The sequence below is a fragment of the Neomonachus schauinslandi genome, chromosome 5, assembly GCF_002201575.2.
Source record: "Neomonachus schauinslandi chromosome 5, ASM220157v2, whole genome shotgun sequence".
NCBI classification, from domain to species: domain Eukaryota; kingdom Metazoa; phylum Chordata; class Mammalia; order Carnivora; family Phocidae; genus Neomonachus; species Neomonachus schauinslandi.
This window is the reverse complement of record NC_058407.1, coordinates 49,922,133-49,942,915: the sequence shown is the minus strand read 5'-3', so window position 1 is coordinate 49,942,915 and position 20,783 is coordinate 49,922,133. Positions and strand designations below refer to the sequence as shown.

The following is a 20,783-nucleotide window of genomic DNA, read 5'->3' as shown; positions in this document are numbered from 1 at the left end:
AAGAAGGTAGAGGAAAGCATCACTATGAAAAGAGAAATGGAAGACATATATTTTTAAAAGACACAAATTAAACTAATTTTCCACAAATGAAAAATATATTATGTCAAATGAAAAATACTCTGGTTGAGGGCGCCTGGGTGGCTCAGTTGGTTAAGCGACTGCCTTCGGCTCAGGTCATGATCCTGGAGTCCCTGGAGTCCCACATCAGGCTCCCTGCTCGGCAGGGAGTCTGCTTCTCCCTCTGACCCTCCCCCCTCTCATGTGCTCTCTCTCATTCTCTCTCTCTCAAATAAATAAATAAAATCTTTAAAAAAAGAAAAAAGAAAAATACTCTGGTTGAAATTAACAGCAGATTATAACACTGAAGAAGAAAAGATTATCAAACTGAAAATAGCAACAGAAACTAACCAAAATGAATCACTGAGAGAAAATTGGGGGGAAAAAAATAAACTGAGCATCCATGAAAGGTAGGACAACATCAAGAAGCCTAACATGTATGTTGAAGTCTCAAAAGAGAAGAGAAAGGGGATACATAAAAATGTTTGAAGAAACAATTCCTGAAAATGTTCCAAATGTGATGAAAACTTTTTCAAACTGATAAATCCAAGGAGCAGAAGAAATATGAAAAAACCACCAAGGAATATCACAATCAAATTACTAAAAATGTTAATCAATTACTGACAATTACTGAGAAAATATGAAAAGTAGCTGGAGGATAAAAGACATTATGTACAGAGAACAAAGATAAAGACAAAAGACTTCTTGTCAAAAATACATAAACCAGAATACTAAAATACTGAAAACAGAAAAAGAAAAAAAAAATCTAGAATCCTACACTCAGCAAAAATAACATTCAAAAACAAAGGTGAAATAAAGATTTTTTTCAGACATGCAAAAGCTGAGAATAAGACACCAGCACTATAAGAAATATTAAAAGGGGACACCTGGGTGGCTCAGTTGGTAAGCGTCTGACTCTTGGTTTTGGCTGACTTTGGTTTTCATCTCAGGGTCACGAGATTGAGCTTCTTGTCAGGGTCCTCACTAAGCAGATTCACTCTCTCCCTCTTCCTCTGCCCCTCCACCCCCGCTTGTGTGCACGTGCGCTCCACTCCCTCTCTCTCTCTCTAAATAAATAAAATCTTTTAAAAATAAAATAATAGTAAAAGGAAATCACTCAGGCGGAAGGGAAACATAAGATGGAAATTTGGATTGACACAAAGAAACGGAGAACAGAAATGACAAAGATGTGGGTGAACATAAGACTTCGTTTATTTTTAAATCTCTTTAAAGGATAATTCAATGTTTGGAACAAAAATAATAATATATTATGAGGTATATAACTTATGTGGAACTAAAAGTTTATAGCAACAACAGCATAAAGCTGGGGAAAGGAGATGTAACTATGCTCTACAGGAAATGGTTTATTATTTAGAGGTAGACTATGATGATTTAAAGATGTATACTGTAAGGGCACCTGGCTGGCTCAGTCCTTGGAGCATGCAACTCTTGATCTCAGGGTCATAGGCTCGAGCCCCATGTTGTAGAGATTATTTAAATAAATAATTAAACTTAAAAAAAATCTGGAGTAAGAAGAAGGAAGGAAGGAAGGGCAGTATACTGTAAAACCTAGTGTAACCCCTATTTAAAAGAGCTATAGCTAATAACTAATAAAGGAGATAAATCAAGTCAAATAATCCAAAGGGAGGAAAAGAGGTACAAAGAACAGATGAGATAAACAGAAAGAAAACAAATGGCAACATAGTAGGCTTAAACCCAACCAGATCAATAATCACATTAAATGTCAATGATCTAAAAACTCTAATTAAAGCAGAGATGGTCAGATTGGATTCAAAAAAAAAAAGCAAGAGCCACCATATGTTTCCTATAAGAAAACTGTTTTAACTATAAAGCCACAAAGAAGCTAAAAATAAAAGGATGGAAAATGATATACCATGTTACCACAATCAAAAGAAAGCTGGGGTAGCTAGATTAATAAAGTAGGTTTTAAGGCAAAAATATTACCAGAGATAACTACTAACATAGAATGCACAAACATTCTAGTGCACAAAGAACATTTACTAAGTATCATAAAATGAATCTCACTAAATACTATGGGACTGAAATCATGCAAAATATGTTATTTAACAACAAAAAAATAAAATCAGAAATTAAGTATACATAGTATTATAATCCAGTGTGGTAAACTGAGGGCATGGTGACATTCCAGCTCTCAGTTCTCATGCTAGAATGGCCACAAAATTTCTCTGGATACATTTGGAATACCTAAATTAGAATGCAGTATCATGCCACCACATAGTATAGATCCTTCAGGATTAAAATGGACTCAGGACTTTCTCATACTTAAACCTTAGGAAAACTCCAAAGCTTTTGCACCAAGGAGTGTGGGAAGGTGGTATTAAGAACTGTAACTCAACTGAGGTTTTACCCTACTCACAGGCTAATAAGTTAGCCTGGCATAGTTTCATGGAGACATGAAGACATGAGACCCCTAAGTCTGAGATGAGGAAGTTTATCACAGCAACAGGAGTTGTTAAAGAACCAGCATAACAGATTGGTGTTGTGGGTGCAAAGAAATGAGAGAGCGAGTAGAAGGCTTAAGAAAGAAAGTCGGGGGGCGCCTGGGTGGCTCAGTCGTTAAGCGTCTGCCTTCCGCTCAGGTCATGGTCCCAGGGTCCTGGGATTGAGCCCCACATCGGGCTCCCTGCTCAGCAGGAAGCCTGCTTCTCCCTCTCCCACTCCCCCTGCTTGTGTCCCCTCTCTGGCTGTGTCTCTCTCTGTCAAATATATAAATAAAATTTAAAAAAAAAAAAAGAAAAGTCGGACATTGGCATTTAAGATTTCTTCAGTGGAACAATCTCTAGTGGCAACAAGGTCCACAGTGTAGCCATGGCAGGGAAATGAAAAGTTGCTGAAGAAGAGGTCCAGACACATTGAGAAGCTAAGGTGAGATGGGCCTAACATGTGGTTCGATGCTAAAGTCTTTATAGAATGAGGAAGGTTGGGGGCACCCAGCTGGCTCAGTCAGTAGAGCATGCAACTCTTGATCTTGGGTTGTGAGTTTGAGCCCCACACTGGGTGCAGAGGTTACTTAAAATTCAAAAAAAAAAAAAATTGAGGGAAGCTTGAACAAAGGGAATCAGTGGCAGTAATGAGGAAGACTGGGAAATGTATACCCAGATATTCAAATGTTACAACATAAACCTTACAGCAATGAATTTCCAGCACTCTTAGGAAATAATGAAAGTAGCACCAGGGGTTTTCAATACTAATCCAGCAGTTTCAATACTAATCCCCCACCCGAAACTATATGGGGTATGGGAGAATGAGCAGCTGGAAAACAGTGTTCTCAAGGAGGAATCAAGTTTCAGCTGAAAGAAGAAGAAAAAATATATTAGGAAGAGGCTGAAATATAGGTAAGATTGTTTACCAGAATGGGATTTCTAGAGACTATACTAGAATGGATAGGAAAGAGGGGTGCAGTTGGAGACTGGGATGGAAAGAAAACAGCAAATCTTTCATCATATATACCACACGAATGTGTATCGCCTCCAAAACACAAAAAGTAGGAAGCAAAAAAAAAAAAGTTGCCTCTCTCTCAAAATCACACTCCATTCTAATGCAACCAGTTAAGCATCTTGCACCACTGTCAGTGTTGGCTGACCAATTATATTTTATCCCAATAGAGATTTCTGGTAATCTGGATTGTGGGGTGGGGAAGGGGATGAAAGAATGTTTTGCAAGAGGTTTTGTAAATTTTTAGTGTTGTAACAGGAAAAAGAACAGAAGATGTTAATGATATGTCAACAGGAAGCCATTGTGAGCTTAGACGAGATATACATTCTTACCAGGTGAGGGAAACACTGTACCATTATCCTAATATAAAAAGTATCATTCCATATATTTATTAGTTTGAAGAAGGATACAGGTTAATCAAGATAGGTCAAAAAGTTTTTAAAGTTTATGCAGATATCACCAACACCTGGGTCATTTACCTTGTTTTTGCCACAAAGAAGTGGATGTTCTTGGTAACATTTATGTTAAGACAAAGACCTAAATAATGTAGGTAAGTTCCATAGCATTCATAGAGCATACAAGCCTAGCCTCTCTAGAAAACTGGGGGGGGGGGGGGGGGGCGGGCATTCCCTTCGCTTTCAATATAGAGCAGAAGCAAATGACTCAAAGATACTTTCCATCTCCTTGTATGTTCTGGAAGTGTAGAGCCTGGCTTTAGTTAGTACTCAGAGAAACGTCCTCTCATCAACCTCCATTTTATTTTTATTTATTTTTTTAAAAGATTTACTTATTTATTTGAAAGAGTGCACACAAGAGCGAAAGAGAGCATGCAAGAGGGGGGAGGGGCAGAGGGAGAGAGAGAATCCCAAGCGGACTCCCCACTGAGCACAGAGCCCTACTCGGGGATCCATCTCATGACCCATGAGATCATGACCTGAGCCAAAATCACGAGTTGGGCGCTTAACCGACTAAGCCACTCAGGTGCCCCTCATCACCCTCCATTTTAAAAGACAATATCCAAAGTTAAAGGTATAGCACTTCTCTTAAGATGACCTATAATGTTAAAGATATTTATCTATCATAGCCATGAATATATAACTTACCCTGCTCCAAATTTACTGAAATCTCTCTTAGACTGTAGAGTATATACAGTCAAACCAAGAAATACAGCAGTAGTCAGTATAAATGCTTGGAGAATAATATACACATCATAGAAAGTAACTGTAAAATTAAAAAACACTGATTAAAATGCATTTAAACATACTCTATATAAAACAGCTTTTTTTTCCTGGCATTTAACAGAAATGCTATTTTTCCCCTGTACTACTTGCCAATAAAAATAATTATGAAAAGATTCTTTATTTAGCCTTTAATACTGGTACAGTAAAACCATACCCATACTGCAATAAACAGTCATTCATAAAAAATAAGGTGGTCACATCATTATGAAGCTAAAGAAATGATTGGAGAGCCTAGCGGGTTTGGAGTTTGAGGGATATGGTAGAATGACTCTCACCTATCTCTGTCCCAGCTTAGTTCTATCACCATCTGTGGTGATTGTTCTTTATGACTTAAATATCAATAGGGATGACTCTGGGTCCTGTGGCTGGCTGGGAATTTCTGGGCAGTAGCAGCAATTTTAGCAATCACCTGGTTAATTGCATACCCAGTTCACCAGTCCAATCAAAGAAACTAGACAAGAAAAATATTGGGACCGTCTGGGGTTGTCTGCCATTCACCAACCCTGCAGAGAACAGGAACCAACCACTAATTGCTTTACACCCAAAAATGCATACAATGAATACATAATTGGGGGTTTTCTGAATACATACCAAATTCCCTTCTGAACTTTTAGAATGAACTTCTAGATTGACTGTGTCTATTGTAATTGTAATACAACTGCTTAGCATTTTAACAAAATGCTAAATCTAACCCCTTTAAAGGAAGTTAAGTATTTTGAACCCAAAACCATTTAAGTAATTTTTAATTCTTCAAGGATTAATTTCTATTCCTAAATGCTACATTACCGGAATTTCTCTATCACTACAGGATTAGGAAAGTGAATGCAGAAATGAAAAAACATGAGATTATTTTGCTTGTCAACAATTTCAGTGTAACATTAGGTAGAAAGAATATTATAATTAATGAGGAAAATAATGTTCCACCTATGTATTTCTACCCCCAATTCCAATAACCCTGAAAGAGATCTCTCTCCTACATCTGTTACAAATGGTGGGAGCCAAGGAGGACAGAGATGGACTTGATGATAACATTAATAGACAGTAACAATAATAAGTAAATATTAATACTTCCTTTCTATGTTGAGAAATTTCAATTTTATTTATTTTAATAGCTATTATTACTTATATTATGATTCCTTTACAAAAGGAAGAAGTGAATTACCAAACAATATACAGATTCAATAAAACTGGGATAGAAAGGTTAAAAGCAGTAATGACAAAAGACAAATATATTAACCATAATAATTAACAATTTACGGTTGACAGTAATAGTTCATTCTAGCCTTTTTTGTACCCCAGGTTAATCATTTTGAGACAATCTGAATTTTTATTGTCAATAAATCATGAAATTTTTTACTTGAGGCATTACATGCATCAAATAATTATAACAGACACTTCCTTTCAAAGACATATTTAACATCTAAGATAAAGCAGAAATTACCACGTTTCTTGTGGGGCCATTTGATGAAATATGGGGTTATAATAATAAAGCACAGCTCAGTGCAGCAATTTGAGAGGCTTGGCTCATGTGATAATGATAATACATTGCTCAAAATATATTTTATCAGTTCCTCTAAGATCTCTCTAAATTAGGGGGGAAAAGATTAGCTACAGTTGTCTTGTTTTTATAAATGGATAAACATATATGAATATTATTCTCATTCCCATTGTTTTCCTAACTCTTTTCCACTTCCTCTAAGCTTAGTTGAACTATATAAAGTATAAACATTTAATTTGGCTTATATTTTACAAATTCTTCATCCTATACTATATATTTGAAATATGACATCCCATGATGTTAAGCTTTAGTCCCAAACACCTTTTAACTCAAAAGATTTATCTACATTAACACGTGACTTTAACATATAGAAGCACAATTATGACTTACCAACAAAGGCCACAGTCAGAGCTTCGAATAGTGTCTAAAAAAAGAAACTAAAATTACATAAATGCACATAAAATTGACACTATGTCATGTACATGTTCTAATTTCTAAGAATCCCATGTGATTCCATATACATGATCTCTTTTTAGCTTCAGAGCAGCCTTGTGAATTACATGGGACACATGATAAGCCTACCATAATGAAAATGAGACCTCAGTGTATTGAGTGAGAAGACTTAGATTCTCATAGTGATCCTATCACTCTTTAAACCCTAACTAGATTTTGTATATTTGTAACAGGAAGATACAGAAATAGTATGGGAAATTCCATTTTTCTCACTCTCTGTAAGTAAAAATGAAATTGCAAATGATATGCACATTCATAAAACTTCAATATCACACACAAACACAGGAAGAATAAAATATTTACGTAGCACTTTAGTGTGGCAGTCCTGAAACTGTTTCCCAGTATTCATTCTCTCTTTCTTCCCTATTAACGAACTTTTACCCGGACATATAGCTAGCTGTTCAGATTAAACAATACATTTCTTAGCCTCCCTTGTACCTAGATCTGGTCATAGGACTTTATTCTAGCCAAAAGAATGTGAGTGGAGAGGTGTACAAACACTAAAAGCAAAGGGGCTTGCTCTCCCTTTTCTCCTCTCACTTTTTTAAATAACTGGATGGAATGTGGATATGGTGGTGAGCTTTCTTATGCCATACGATACTTTAGGAGTACTTGAACCATAGCAGGTGCCTGGGCCCCTGAGAACTTCACTACACAGTCACACAGATTTTTACATGAAAGAGAAGCAAACCATCTTGTTTCACCCATGTCACATGAAGCTGAACTCATACCCCAAATAAAAGATTTAGGGGTATTGAGTTTTATCCTCTAGCTTCTCTTTCTCCTTAACTACATACCTTTATTTTGTTTTATTTTGTTTATTTATTTTTTTTCTCGCTTAGCAATTTTATTGGTCCTGGAGAAAGGAAGGAAGTTTGCCCCCGCTTCCCACGGGGGTTGCCACAAGCTCTCACTGTTTCCGGTTGCCATTGATGGGGCAGTTCACGTGCTCAGGGGGAGGCCAAGAAGGCCTTGAGCTTGGGCCGGGCGCTGAGGCGCGACACATAGGCTGAGAGCAGGGGCAAGGAGTCCAGGCAGCTGGGGTCCAGGACCTGGTCAATCAGCAGCAGATCCAGCAGGTTGTAGTCGGCGAAGGAGATCTGGTTGCCCACGATGAAGGCCCTGGCCCCCTTGTTCTGGGACAACAGCATCTCAAAAGGCTTCAGGTACCCTGGTATTGCCTTCAAGTACTCCTCCTTCCCTGCCTCGTAGTTAGTGTAGAGGAGCATGACATATTTGCAGCGAAGGTCCTCCACACCATCGTTCACCATATCCAGCAGGGCTGCCTCCCGATGGTCCTTCCCGGACAGCCCAAGGGAGCGGCCCAGGTGTCGCAGGATGGCATTGGACTGGTACAGGGTGAGGTCTCTGTCCTGGAGCTTGGGGAGCTGCCCATACAGACAGGAGGCCTTGAGCGGGCCCTGCAGCCAGCTCTCCTTGGTCACCACCTCCTCCTTCCAGCTCTGGTCCTGGTCAGCCAGCAGCATGCGCATGGCTTCGCAGCGCCCTCGAACTGGAGAGTAGACAATGGTGTAGGGCGGCACAGCTGCAACGCGGGTGGCGACAGCGGTGGCAACGGAGGTTGGCGGCACAGCTCCTCCTTTATTTTGTTTTAAATGCTTACTTGAGGGGCACCTGGGTGGCCCAGTCAGTTAAACGTCCGACTCTTGATTTCAGCTCAGGTCGTGATCTCAGGGTCCGAGATGGAGCCCCACTTCGGGCTCTACCCTGAGCCTGGAGTCTGAGATTCTCTCTCTCTCTCCCTCTCCTTCTGCCCCTCTCCCCACTCACTCTCGGGCTCTCTCTCAAATGAGTAAATAAATCTTTAAATAAATAAATAAATAAATGCTTACTCTTGTTAGATTTTACCAACTATCTGATAGACCATATCACAAAGGCAAAGCCAGAAGTAACATCAGTGGCTATATACTCATATTCTTGGTAGAAGCACTCCCTGTAGCTCTCCCCACCTGAAATCAAGAAACCTACCAGAACTAGAGCAAAAATGGCATTAGCAATTGTACACAGATGTGGAGGCAATGAAGGCGCTGCCACATTTTGTCATAATGTTGCTGGCAGTGTCAGAGAAGTGGTAGCCAAAGATGACGGAAATATTTTTTTCTGGAAAAATATGATTAAACCTCACTCTTGATATTTGTGACATGATTTTAGGTAAGAAATCCTACCCCATACTCAAGTATCCAAAGGAAACAGGAGAGTATGAACAGGAGAAAAGATAACACTAGGAAAATGTAACACCACCCTAAAACAGTACTCAGGAAACAAAAGAACCTAAGATTTAAATGAAGAACCTTTCCTGTAATTGAAATTTCCGAAGTCATGACTTTTCTTTCATCATATTAACATAAACTTGTTACCAGAATTCACAAACTTTCTTTAGTTTAAAGCAACTGAATCTGGTAAATAGCATTTTCACTCTTATTTAACTATAAATATTATTAATATTAGTTTGAAATGTTCTGAAGTAAATTTTTGGTTAGAACCCAAAGTCATATTGGATAAGAGAGCAAGAAAAATAATTTAAGAAACATATGACTTGAGCCTTACCAACTTATTCTGGTCATATTATAGGACTGGGTTTTTATAGGTAGTAGTTTGGGTTTTCATTTTTAGAAACATCTAAACAAACATGAGCTAAAGTTCCCCACTTATGATATTAAAAGGTATTACTAGAGCACATCAATTGAGCAAAGTGGTCCTTTAAAAGAACAAAGTACTAAGATAAAAAATAACAATGAGGAGTTAATCATAAAGATTTTAACTTAAGGTCTATGAAATTAAGGCTATAATTTTTTCCCAAGAAAATCAGAGATCAGGGGTCCAAAGTATCACAGAGATAATCCACTTCAATGTGTTCATTTTACATATGAGCAGACTTAGGTACAGAAAGGCTAAATACCCTGCCAAATGTCACATAACCAGAAAGTGGCAAAGCCAGGTCATGAGATTCCACTTCAAGATTTTTTCCACTATACCATAATAGTCACAGGGAAAAAAAAATCTGAAACTGACAAATGTTAAAAATTCTAAAATTAGGGGCGCCTGGGTGGCTCAGTTGGTTAGGCGACTGCCTTCGGCTCAGGTCATGATCCTGGAGTCCCAGGATCAAGTCCCGCATCGGGCTCCCTGCTCTGCGGGGAGTCTGCTCCTCCCTCTGACCCTCCCCCCTCTCATGTGCTCTCTCTCTCATTCTCTCTCTCTCAAATAAATAAGTAAAATCTTTAAAAAAAAAAATTCTAAAATTATTTGTAATTTATTAAACTTATAAACTTATGAAACTTAATAAACTTGAACTTATTAAAGTTCAACTTTATTGAACTTATTAAAAACATTAACTTCATTCTGCTATTATATACATATTTGCATTCAATTAAATAATAAAGTTAACACATAGGAATAAATGTTAAAGTAACAGATATTGTCAAAATACTCACAAATCCAAAAAGCAGGTACAGGTTAAGGGGATGCTTATGTCTGTTTACAGTCAATGCTAAAACCAAACCCAAAGATCCAAGGGCAAACATCAAAATTAAGGCAGGACTGAAAGACAAAATTAAAAGCATTTTTAAGTTTAGAAACAGTATAAATAGTATTAACCCATTTAATAAAATTTGTCTATTTTCTTTGTTTGTGAAAGTAAGAAAAGGAAATCTGGAAGGAACCACACCAAACTGTCAAAACAAATGATTTTTCTATTCAGGGAATTTGAGGAGTGTGAGCTGGGGAGGAGCAGCAAGACAAAGAAAAGAGCCCACAATGAATGAGGAAGACTTTTCCTTTTTACTTCATGAACTTCGAGCATATCTGAATCATTTTTGCAATTAGCATACTGTTTTTAACAGAAATACAATAAAGAATAGCTATTAAACAATAAGCAAATTTTATATACATTAACTATATAGCTGTAATCTAAATTAACGAACTCTACCCCAAATAGCAAACTCGTTTTTTCTGTAGGGGGAGGGATGATAAAATTGTCTACTTCCAAGAAAATATTCATTCCTTATTTTTCCTTTAATATACAAAACCTATATAACTTTTAGCCATGGAAATAATTATTTTGGAGGTCATATCTTAAACAAATTAGGGATGAACCATATGAAGCTCCTTTTTCAAGCACTGTCTTAGGCTTTGGAGACTAGGCATAGATATAATAAAAGCAAAAAAAAAAAAAAAACTTTAAAAAGCTGCATACAGTAAAAATTCTTATATCTGAGGAGATGAAGGTTTAACCCTACAAAACTATAAGCTAAAAAGTTCAGAGGTAAATAGCATATTGCAGAACATTTTTCTTATCAAAACAAAACTAGTCTTATTTATGAGTTAATAATGAACCTTTTTTACATTCTAACCTCAGAAGTTAATAGAAAAAAAAAAAAGAACTTTGCTTATAATATGGCCTTTTGATCATAAGCAGCAGCTGAAAATGTTTCAGAATCATCACCTTACCTTTCATGGACAAATGTCCGTATAGACTCAAAGTATAAAAAAAAAGAAGCTGTCACTGTAGTTAAGAGAACTTGCAGAGAAAGGATGCTGTAGACTTTTCTTAGAAAGGCTGAAAAAAGAAAAATAATTACACATGACTATTTTCTTAAGCATTTATCATAGAACAGCAAGATCAAAATCTGTTCTTAGGAACATTAAATTTTTATATATAATCTTTAAATCTTAATCCAAATAATGTGGTCTGTAACTTAAACTAAACAACAACAACAACAACAAAAACACTTCCAAAGAAATCACAAATTTTAAATGGTAACCATCCCTCAAGAAGCATGAGTTTAAAAAAAAATTAATAGCCCATAATGAAAGTGTTTTCAGCAATGGTGCGCCTGGCTTGCTCAGTCAGTAGAGCATATGACTCTTGATCTTGGGGTTGTTGAGTTCAAACCCCACATTGGACATAGAGCTTACTTTAAAAAAAAAAAAGAAAGAAAAGAAAATGCTTTCATCAAAATAAAAAGAAAGTATGAAACACATATTTGTACACAGCAGCATACAACAAAGAAGAGGATTAAAAATAGAACATTCCTAAACAACAAATCTATCTTGAGACTGAAAACCAGGAAGAGAAAACATATGGTTAGATATAAATCCTTAAAAAGGAATCTTAATTTCCAAGCAGTACAAATGCTTTCTCAAAATGAAAACTTATCCCTAAAAGGCAAATAATATATAAACTTACTTTCACTCACCTGCTTTTATTTCTCACTTATAGTACTTCTGCCTCTAGTTTCTATACAATAAGAAATTCTTACTTTCACCATATTTTATTATTAGCATCCATAAATCAACTCCAAAGCCTAATGATTAAAAAACTTAGTAAAGTCGTCTGACATACAGATGATATAGATACAGTGAACACCCAACTCACCACCAGTTTCAGAAAAGAAAAAAAAACATTGTTTCCACCTCCTCTATGTACACATACCGATAATAACATCCCTTCTCCCCTCACCTCCCTAGCTGCTAATCATCTTTCAAGACACAGCCTTTCTCATTTCCCCAGTCTGAATTAAACGCTCCTTCTGTTCCCAAGGGGCCCTAAACATACTTCTAATCACTTCATTTTATAATAAGTCTACTGGCCCTTCACTCCCATTAAACTATAAAGACTAAAAATCTCCCTAATAATAGGGAACATGTCTCACTCATTTTTATACCCAACATCCAGCCAAGTGGATGGCACACAATACTCAGTACATTTTATTTGTTTTTATTTATTTATTTATTAAAGATTTTATTTATTTATTTATTTGACAGAGAGAGACAGCAAGAGAGGGAACACAAGCAGGGGGAGTGGGAGAGGGAGAAGCAGGCTCCCCGCTGAGCAGAGAGCCCAATGCGGCGCTCGATCCCAGGACCCTGGGATCATGACCTGAGCCGAAGGCAGACACTTAACGACTGAGCCACCCAGGCACCTCTTTATTTGCTTTTAAATAATTTATATTGAATTTATGAAAGGTGAATTTTGCCACTCAACTGTATTACTCTAAAACAATAGCAGAGCCACGGAACTTTCGTAGAGCACTGACTGTGCTTAGGCAGGCAGTAAAAACATTGTTGAATGACTTTCACCCAATAAACAAGATGAAACATCGTCTCTTGCTTCTCATGGCAATGCTCATACAATAAATGTTCTCTTTGAAAAGAATTCCTACTAAAAACCTGGCTTCCCAAATGAGAATGAAGTACTTTGGTGGCATGTCAGCCAAATAACAAGTAATAAATATTCTATAAGAATAAAGGAATTTTCATAAATACCAAAGATTTAATCCTTAAAATGACCCCAAATCGTATCTTATATGTTTCCCTCTGTTACCTTTTCCAAAATATACAGTGAGTTTTTCCTGATGTCTTAAATAGGTTTTACTGAACATATAATTTAACCAATGACTCACAGTAACACTGATTACCAGTTGCACTTTGGCCCACATGTAGGTATATATCTTGAACGGAAAGGAGATAAACAGTGCTAATCTCCACAACAGATCTATAACTTACTTTCTTAAAAAGGCCCTGATGTCTGCATGCTGTGGAAGGTCATTTCCACCTTTTTCACAAAAGCAGAGGAAAGCACATATTACTGTCACAGACAATGTTATTTGGGCTATCTTTCTGCAAATTTAATTACTAAACTAAAGGCCAAACTACTATTCCCTCAAGGGATTTTCCAGACTGCAAAAAAATCATATTAATTTTGATACCCTATTATATGTACCTCACATAACTCAAACCCATTTCATATATTTTCTCAATTAAGCGGTGAATGTTAATGTTAATTTTTACTTTTTGGAACTGTTCCACAGTTCAAAATAGTGTATTTAATATTTATTTGTATATGTGTGTATGCACAAGTGTATGCACGACTATAATAAAAGACTGGAAGAATATACACTAAGGTATTAATAATGGTTTTCTCTGAGCAACATGACTAAAGATGATCTGCATTGTTCAGTTCCTTGCTAATCTGTGTTTTTTATTTATCACCAGTAAATATTTGAAATAGAAAAAGATTTTAAAGAAACCTGTGCTAAACTGGGGCAACCGGCTGGCTCGGTCAGTAGAGAATGCAACTCTTTTTTTTTTTTTTAAGATTTTATTTATTTATTTGACAGAGAGAGAGCGGCAGGCAGAGGGAGAGTGAGAAGCAGGCTCCCCACTGAGCAGAGAGCCCGACGTAGGGCTCTATCCCAGGACCCTGGGATCATGACCTGAGCGGAAGGCAGATGCTTAACCAACTGAGCCACCCAGGCGCCCAGAGAATGCAACTCTTGATCTCGGGGTTGTAAGTTCGAGCCCCACACCGGGTGTAGAGATTACTTAAATATAAAATCTTTTTTTAAAAAAAATAAAGAAACCTGTGTTAAGCCAATAAATTCGTCATAAAAATAATCCTTATGCCGATATTCTAGACTACAACTTTTCTAGACCCTTTTTAAAAAGGACCTTAGGGGCGCCTGGGTGGCTCAGTCGGTTAAAATTCTGACTCTTGATTTCCGCTCAGGTCATGATCTCAGGGTCATGGGATGGAGCCCTGCATCTGGCTCTGCACTCAGCAGGGGGTCTGTTTGAGTTTCTCCCTCTGCCCCTCCCCCCACTTGTGCGTGGGCATACTCTCTTTCTAAAATAAATCTCTAAAAAATAAATAAATAATAAGGGCGCCTGGGTGGCTCAGATGGTTAAGCGTCTGCCTTCGGCTCAGGTCATGATCCTGGAGTCCCGGGATCGAGTCCCGCATCGGGCTCCCTGCTTGGCGGGGAGTCTGCTTCTCCTCCCTCTGACCCTCCTCCCTCTCCTGCTCTCTGTCTCTCGTTCTCTCTCTCTCAAATAAATAAATAAAATCTTTAAAATAAATAAATAAATAAATAATAAAAAGGATCTTAAATCAAATCCAAAGAAAAAGCAACATTTGACACTTATTTTGAATAATTAATATAAAACACAGCAAAGGCTATATATACCAAGCTCACAGAGAAAAAAAAAGAGCCAATAGGAAAAGAATATAAGTCAAACAGCAATTATCTTTCAATTTTTTCTGAATCCTGATTTCTCCCCCTTCTACTTTTATTTACCCCCTTTCTACTCAAACTTAACATGGTCAAAACAGCAACTCTTCATTTCTATCCAGATCTGTCCTTCTCCCAGTCTCCTCATCAGTAAGCAGCACCAACATTCCCCACACCAAAAATGTGGGCATCATCTCTGATTTGCCTCCCTTCTCCCAATCCATCCACACCTACGGGAGCTCCCGCTCACAAATTACAACACATCCACCTCTTTGGTCTCCTCTGATATCTTTCTAGTTACAAGCTGTAGGATCTCTCATCTACTACTAAAGTGCTCTTCTTACTGGTCTCCATGCTTCCACTCCTGTCCCACCTATTGTCCCAAACCATCCTCCACGCAGCAGTCAGGGTGAACTTTTTATAAAATGAACCATGTCACGTGACTCCCTGCTTAAACATTTAGAATAAAATTAAAAGCTTCTATGGGGCCTACAAGGCCCTACCCGATACACAACTTTTGCAACCTCAGCTCACACCACTCTTCCTTTCCTCACTAGCTTTACCCACACTACCTACCTCTCTGTTCCCCAAGCATGCCAACTCCTTCTTTGTCTGGGCTTTGCCCTTGCTGTTTCCCCTGCCTGGAATGCCTTTACCCTTCTTTACATGGAATGGTGGTTTAAAACATCCACACTTTTTGACACTCCCTTCAAGGAACTCACTTCCAATAAAAAGAATAAGGCCAAGCGACAATGTGTGTTATTTCTAATACTAAGTCATAAGAGGCAATTTTTTATACCTCAGTTTAAAAAAAAAAAGTAATTAGGGGCACCTGGGTGGCTCAGTCGGTTAAGCGTCTGCTTTTGGCTCAGGTCCTGGGATCAAGCCCCGCATCAGGCTCCCTGCTCGGACGGGAGCCTCCTTCTTCCTCTCCCTCTGCACCCCCTGCTTGTGATCTCTCTCTCTCTCTCTCTGTCAAATAAATAAATAAAATCTTCTAAAAAAATAAAATAAATCAACCAAAGTATTTCTTTAAAAAAAAAAAAGTAATACAGTTACCTACTTGTTCTTTCTTAGAGGACTCACTCTAAGGCATTGTTTCTCCACCTTTTTTCATTGTGCGCCTAAGGAGCCTTCTGGATATTATTTTCCTAATAGTCCTCCAATAAAATTTTAATGCCACAAACAAACTACATTTGTTTATGTATCATGGCTCTTTGGAAGGCTACAAACCTGTGTAAAATCTGAGATTTTTTTGCCCTCCACCTCAAGAACCAGTTTTCACCCTCTTGGAGGCCATTATTGGCCCCACAGAGAATGAATGCTACAGGAGAAGCCAGCTGCCCATGTTGTAAGGAAACTCAAGCAGTTCTATGGAAAGATCCATGTAGTGAGAAAGTGAGGTCTCTTGCCAACTGCCAGTGAGAAAAAGGTCTTTTGCTAATAGTGATGTGAGTGAGCCTTCTTGGAAGTACGTCCTTCAGTTGACTTCAGCCCCAGCCAACATTTTGACTAGATCCTATGACAAATCCTGCTCTAGAATCAGTAAGATGCCTTGCTCTTAAAAACTGATAAAAAAAATATTTATTCAGGCCACTACATTTTGTGGTAATTTGTTACACAGCAATAGAAAGCTCGTTTAGATTTTGGTACCTCAAAGTGGGGTCCTGCCAAACCAAAAACCTAAAATATGGAAGAGGCTTTGGAATCAGGCATGGGTGGAAGACAGCAGGTCTTTAAGGTAAAAACTCAAAAAACCTTGAAGAAACTGTTTATAGGAGGATGATACCTTTGAGGAGGCTGTGGGTCACAGCTTAAAGGGAAGTGAGGAAAACCTTATTGGAAACTGGAGGAAAGGGGCGCCTGGGTGGCTCAGTCGTTAAATGTCTGCCTTTGGCTCAGGTCATGATCCCAGGGTCCTGGGATCAAGCCCCCCCCGCATCGGGCTCCCTGCTCGGCAGAAGCCTGCTTCTCCCTCTCCCACTCCCCCTGCTTGTGTTCCCTCTCTCGCTGTGTCTCTGTCAAATAAATAAATAAAATCTTTAAAAAAAAAAAAAGGAAACTGGAGGAAAGTAAGAAAATCCTTGTTTTGTAGTGGCAAAAAAAAATTAGCAACACTGCCACCTGTGGGAACATGGAAAGTAGAAAATGTACCTAACAAAGTAATAGCATCAAACTAAGATTTCCAAAGTATTGAAGGTACTTGCTGGCCTCTTACTGCTTATACTAAAATGCAAGAGGAGAGACAGAGGATGTGATCATAAAATCCTTTGTTAAAACCTCACAAATTTCCAATTTTGCATCTCAGAAAAACCATTCAAACAATAGGGCTTCTGAGAAGCTTGAGGAAATTGTCACTCCTCTAAGCTCACTCTAAGACATTTCTGGGTGTGGCTTATATCTAATGGAATGAACCATTAAGAATCACAGGAAACCCACAAAGTTTTTTGAAGAATTTTACTGGAAAAAATACTACCACATTATGCCTGTCTTACCACTGGGTATGTGGGTACAGACTGTCTCTTTAGTTCCAAAGCCTTCAAGAGGAAATATACTCAGAGGATATTAAGGAACTACATCCAAGAGGCCTCATCCACATCTGAAATTGATTTAGATAACGAAATTCTAGATTTTGCACTGATGCTATACTGGAATAAGACTTCTAGAAGGTATTAGCTTGCAAGTGGAAAACAGAAAAACTCGTGACCAGAGGAAAGGCTGTGGTAGTTTAAAACATGCCTACCAATTATTTGACACGGACCTTCAAAAGGTGGAGCCTAAATCCCCTCCCCTGGAGTGTGGACTGGGCTGAGTGTCTTGCTTCGAATGAATACAATAAGTGAGATGTGATGGTGTGTGATAACCATGACTAGTTCATTAAAGACACTATGGCTTCCTAATTGCTCTCCAATGGATCACTTGCTCTGTGGGAAGCCAGGTTCCATGCCATGAGGACACACAGCAGCCTATGAAGAAAGTCATGTGGCAAAGAACTGAGAGGCCTTCTGTCAACATCCACATGAATAAGATTTCCAGGAAGCAGACCCTCCAGCCCACTCATGCCTTCAGCTGACGGCGGCCACAGCCCCCACCTTGAGTAGAATCTCATGAGACACCTTGAGCCAGAACCAAGCCAAACCTCTTCCAGATTCCTGACTCTCAGAAACTGTGTGAGATAACTATGTGTTGTTCTAAGCTACTAAGTTTGAGGGTAATTTTTTTAATAAAGCAATAAATAATTAATAAATGTAGCTAGCTGCTTCTCATAGATCACCACTGCCATCTCCTTCAAGAGCTCTTTCCCTGACCATTCCTTAACTAAAACTGCTGCCACTTGAAACCGTAGCGCCTGTTCCAGCACTCTCTTTTCTTCAGAGAACTTATCAAAGTTAGTAATCTATTGATTTGCTTATTTCTTTAAGGTCTGTCTCCCCAGCTCTCCCATCCAAATTACAATTCATAAAGACTGAAATGTTGTCTGGTCACTGCTATATCCTTAATATCAGTACAAGGCCCAATAGTTTTGTAAATAAAGGAAAATGCAAAATTAAAACAAGGCAATATTTTTTACCAACCAGGAGAGTCCGCAAACTAAGGCTCATGGGCTAACTCCAGCCCACCACCTGATTTTATAAGTAAAGTTTTATTGGGCACAACTACGTGCTCCTATGTATGTATCATCTACAGCTGCTTTTGCATTACGCAGGCAGAGTTCAGTAGTTGCAACAGAGGCCTCAAGGCCCCACAAAGCTGAAAATATTCACGGTTTGGCTATTTGTAGAAAATGTCTGCCAACCCCTGCTCCAACAGACTGCCAAATATTAAAGAGTTTGATGATACTCTGTGTTGGTGAGGGTGCAAAAAAGGTACCCTCATATATTGTTTGTTGAGAGTCAACAGGTACAATCTCTTTGGAGGGTAGTTGATGACATCAGTCACATCTAAAATGCACATATTCTTCTGACCCTATAATTTCACTTCTGAAAATTTATCCTAGAGCAGTATTTGGAGAAATTCACAAAGATATGGAAGGATTTTCCCTACAGCACTATTTGAAGAAATAAAAAAGTAACAGCCTAAATATATCAAATATAAATATCAAGAGGAGATGATTAAATAAATTATGGTACATACATACTATGAAAGCCCACTGTAGTTAAAAAGAATATAATAAAGCTATATGTACTGCTATTTTTTAAATAAAAAAAAATTATAAATGAAAATACAAAGTTGCAGTAATGTATAATATAATCCCATAGATTATTATGTTCTGCTTCTGAGTCTATAAAATAGTATGTTTTAGTTGTTTCACAAATATACATATAGCTAAAATAGAGTAGCTTAATATTATATGCTATTATATGTTACATATTATATGTTACATATATACACATATATAATATACATATATATTAAACTAGCTTAATATTATATGCTATTATATGTTACATATATATTAGATAACATATATAATATATATACACACATATATATGATATATAATACATATATATTATATGACTATTTTATGTTACATATATATTACAATTACTTAAACTAGGTTAATTGGTACCGTAAAGAGTTCAAGATAGAGACTTTACTCAGAAATTCATTCTCACATAATTTGTCTGTAGCTTCATGATTTGTGTTTTCCCCCAATGAGCCATGAAATTTTAGATATAATATTCCAAAAGTATCTCCCAGAAAACATACACATTACATTTTTAAAGGAACCTCTTTTTACTGCATCTAAAGGCAGTGAGGAAGTAAAAGTTTTGAAGTCACAGTTATTCTCCTTAAGGCATCAGGTTAGCTAACTTAACCTGCTTAAAAAAAAAAAAAAAAAGCTTAATTTGCTTTAAAAGTGGGGGTGAGGGTGCATTTTTGTTTTACCATTTATTTAGTAAAGAACCAGAGACAGATGAGAACCGGTTTTTTTAATACGGATATAGTCAGCTTAATTACCAACCCAATTATTAGAGCTCCTAAGTAAAATGCTCCTGCATTATTTAAATATTCATGAATTATTGAGTTTCTGGTATTTTGGTCAGCATTGTTATAGCGATGTGAGACATAGGAAGGTAAATCAAGTATAAGGCAAATTATTTCTTTTAAAAACAGTCTACATATGCAGACAGGTGGAAAGAGCATTTACCTAGGGATTATGAAACCTGGTTTCTAGCCCCCAACCTTACTGCAAAGAACTATGCTATTTTAGACAAGTGTCTTGAAACTTAGTTTTCTGTACAACATATGTGTATATTATGTTAGGGACTGTAATTCCAGAGAAAATAACAATATTGTTATTACAAAAATTTTTTAGCATTTATATATCCAAACCCAGCCCTCCATTGGGATTCTATTTCCTCCTTGAAGCTTTCCTATATTATTCTGGTTCACACACTCTCACTTCCTTCCCTAAATTCCCTCCAGACCTGGCAGTTTAGAATTTCATTAAGTTGCTATCACAGATTAGTTTGACCACTGGCCAACCCAACTAATGCCTTAAGGGCAGCAACTGAGACTTCCAAAACTTTTATTTCCTCACTACCTTTACCCGCAATAAAAAGGGATTGCTTTTTTAAAAATGTAGGTTTTTTTAAGATTTTATTTATTTATTTGTTAGAGAGAGAAAGATATGAGCAAGCACAAGCAAGAGGAGTGGCAGGCAGAGGAAGAAACAGGCTCCCCACTGAGCAAGGAGCCCCGATGCAGGGCTCAATCCTAGGACCCCAAGATCATGACCCGAGCTGAAGGCAAATGCTTAACCGACTGAGCCACCCAGGTGTCCCTTTAAAAATGTAGTTTAAAGAAATGTAGTTTATCTATTAAATGTATATTAATGATTCAAATTTTTCCTTAATGACAGTATCCTAATTCAATAAAATTTCTCTAATAAATGCCTTCTATTCACACATCTGATACCACATCCACAGAAATGTAATTTGCTGCACTAGCTGCCAT

At 37.5% G+C, this 20,783-nt stretch overlaps 2 protein-coding genes across 2 annotated transcripts in view; both read right to left on the bottom strand.

Moving 5' to 3' along the window:
• Positions 1–20,783, bottom strand: part of TMBIM4 (transmembrane BAX inhibitor motif containing 4) — a 31,917-nt gene that overhangs the window by 4,506 nt on the left and 6,628 nt on the right. The window contains exons 2-5 of the mRNA XM_021678681.1: positions 11,257–11,365; positions 10,242–10,347; positions 6,664–6,697; positions 4,638–4,755 (exon numbers count right to left, since the gene is read on the bottom strand). Coding sequence (XP_021534356.1) covers positions 4,638–4,755; positions 6,664–6,697; positions 10,242–10,347; positions 11,257–11,365 — 367 coding nt within the window. The remainder of the gene's footprint in view (positions 1–4,637; positions 4,756–6,663; positions 6,698–10,241; positions 10,348–11,256; positions 11,366–20,783) is intronic.
• Positions 7,630–8,377, bottom strand: LOC110570615 (glutathione S-transferase P-like). Its single transcript, XM_021678682.1, has one exon. The coding sequence runs from the start codon at positions 8,277–8,279 to the stop codon at positions 7,737–7,739; it is 543 nt and encodes a 180-aa protein (XP_021534357.1). The 5' UTR covers positions 8,280–8,377; the 3' UTR covers positions 7,630–7,736.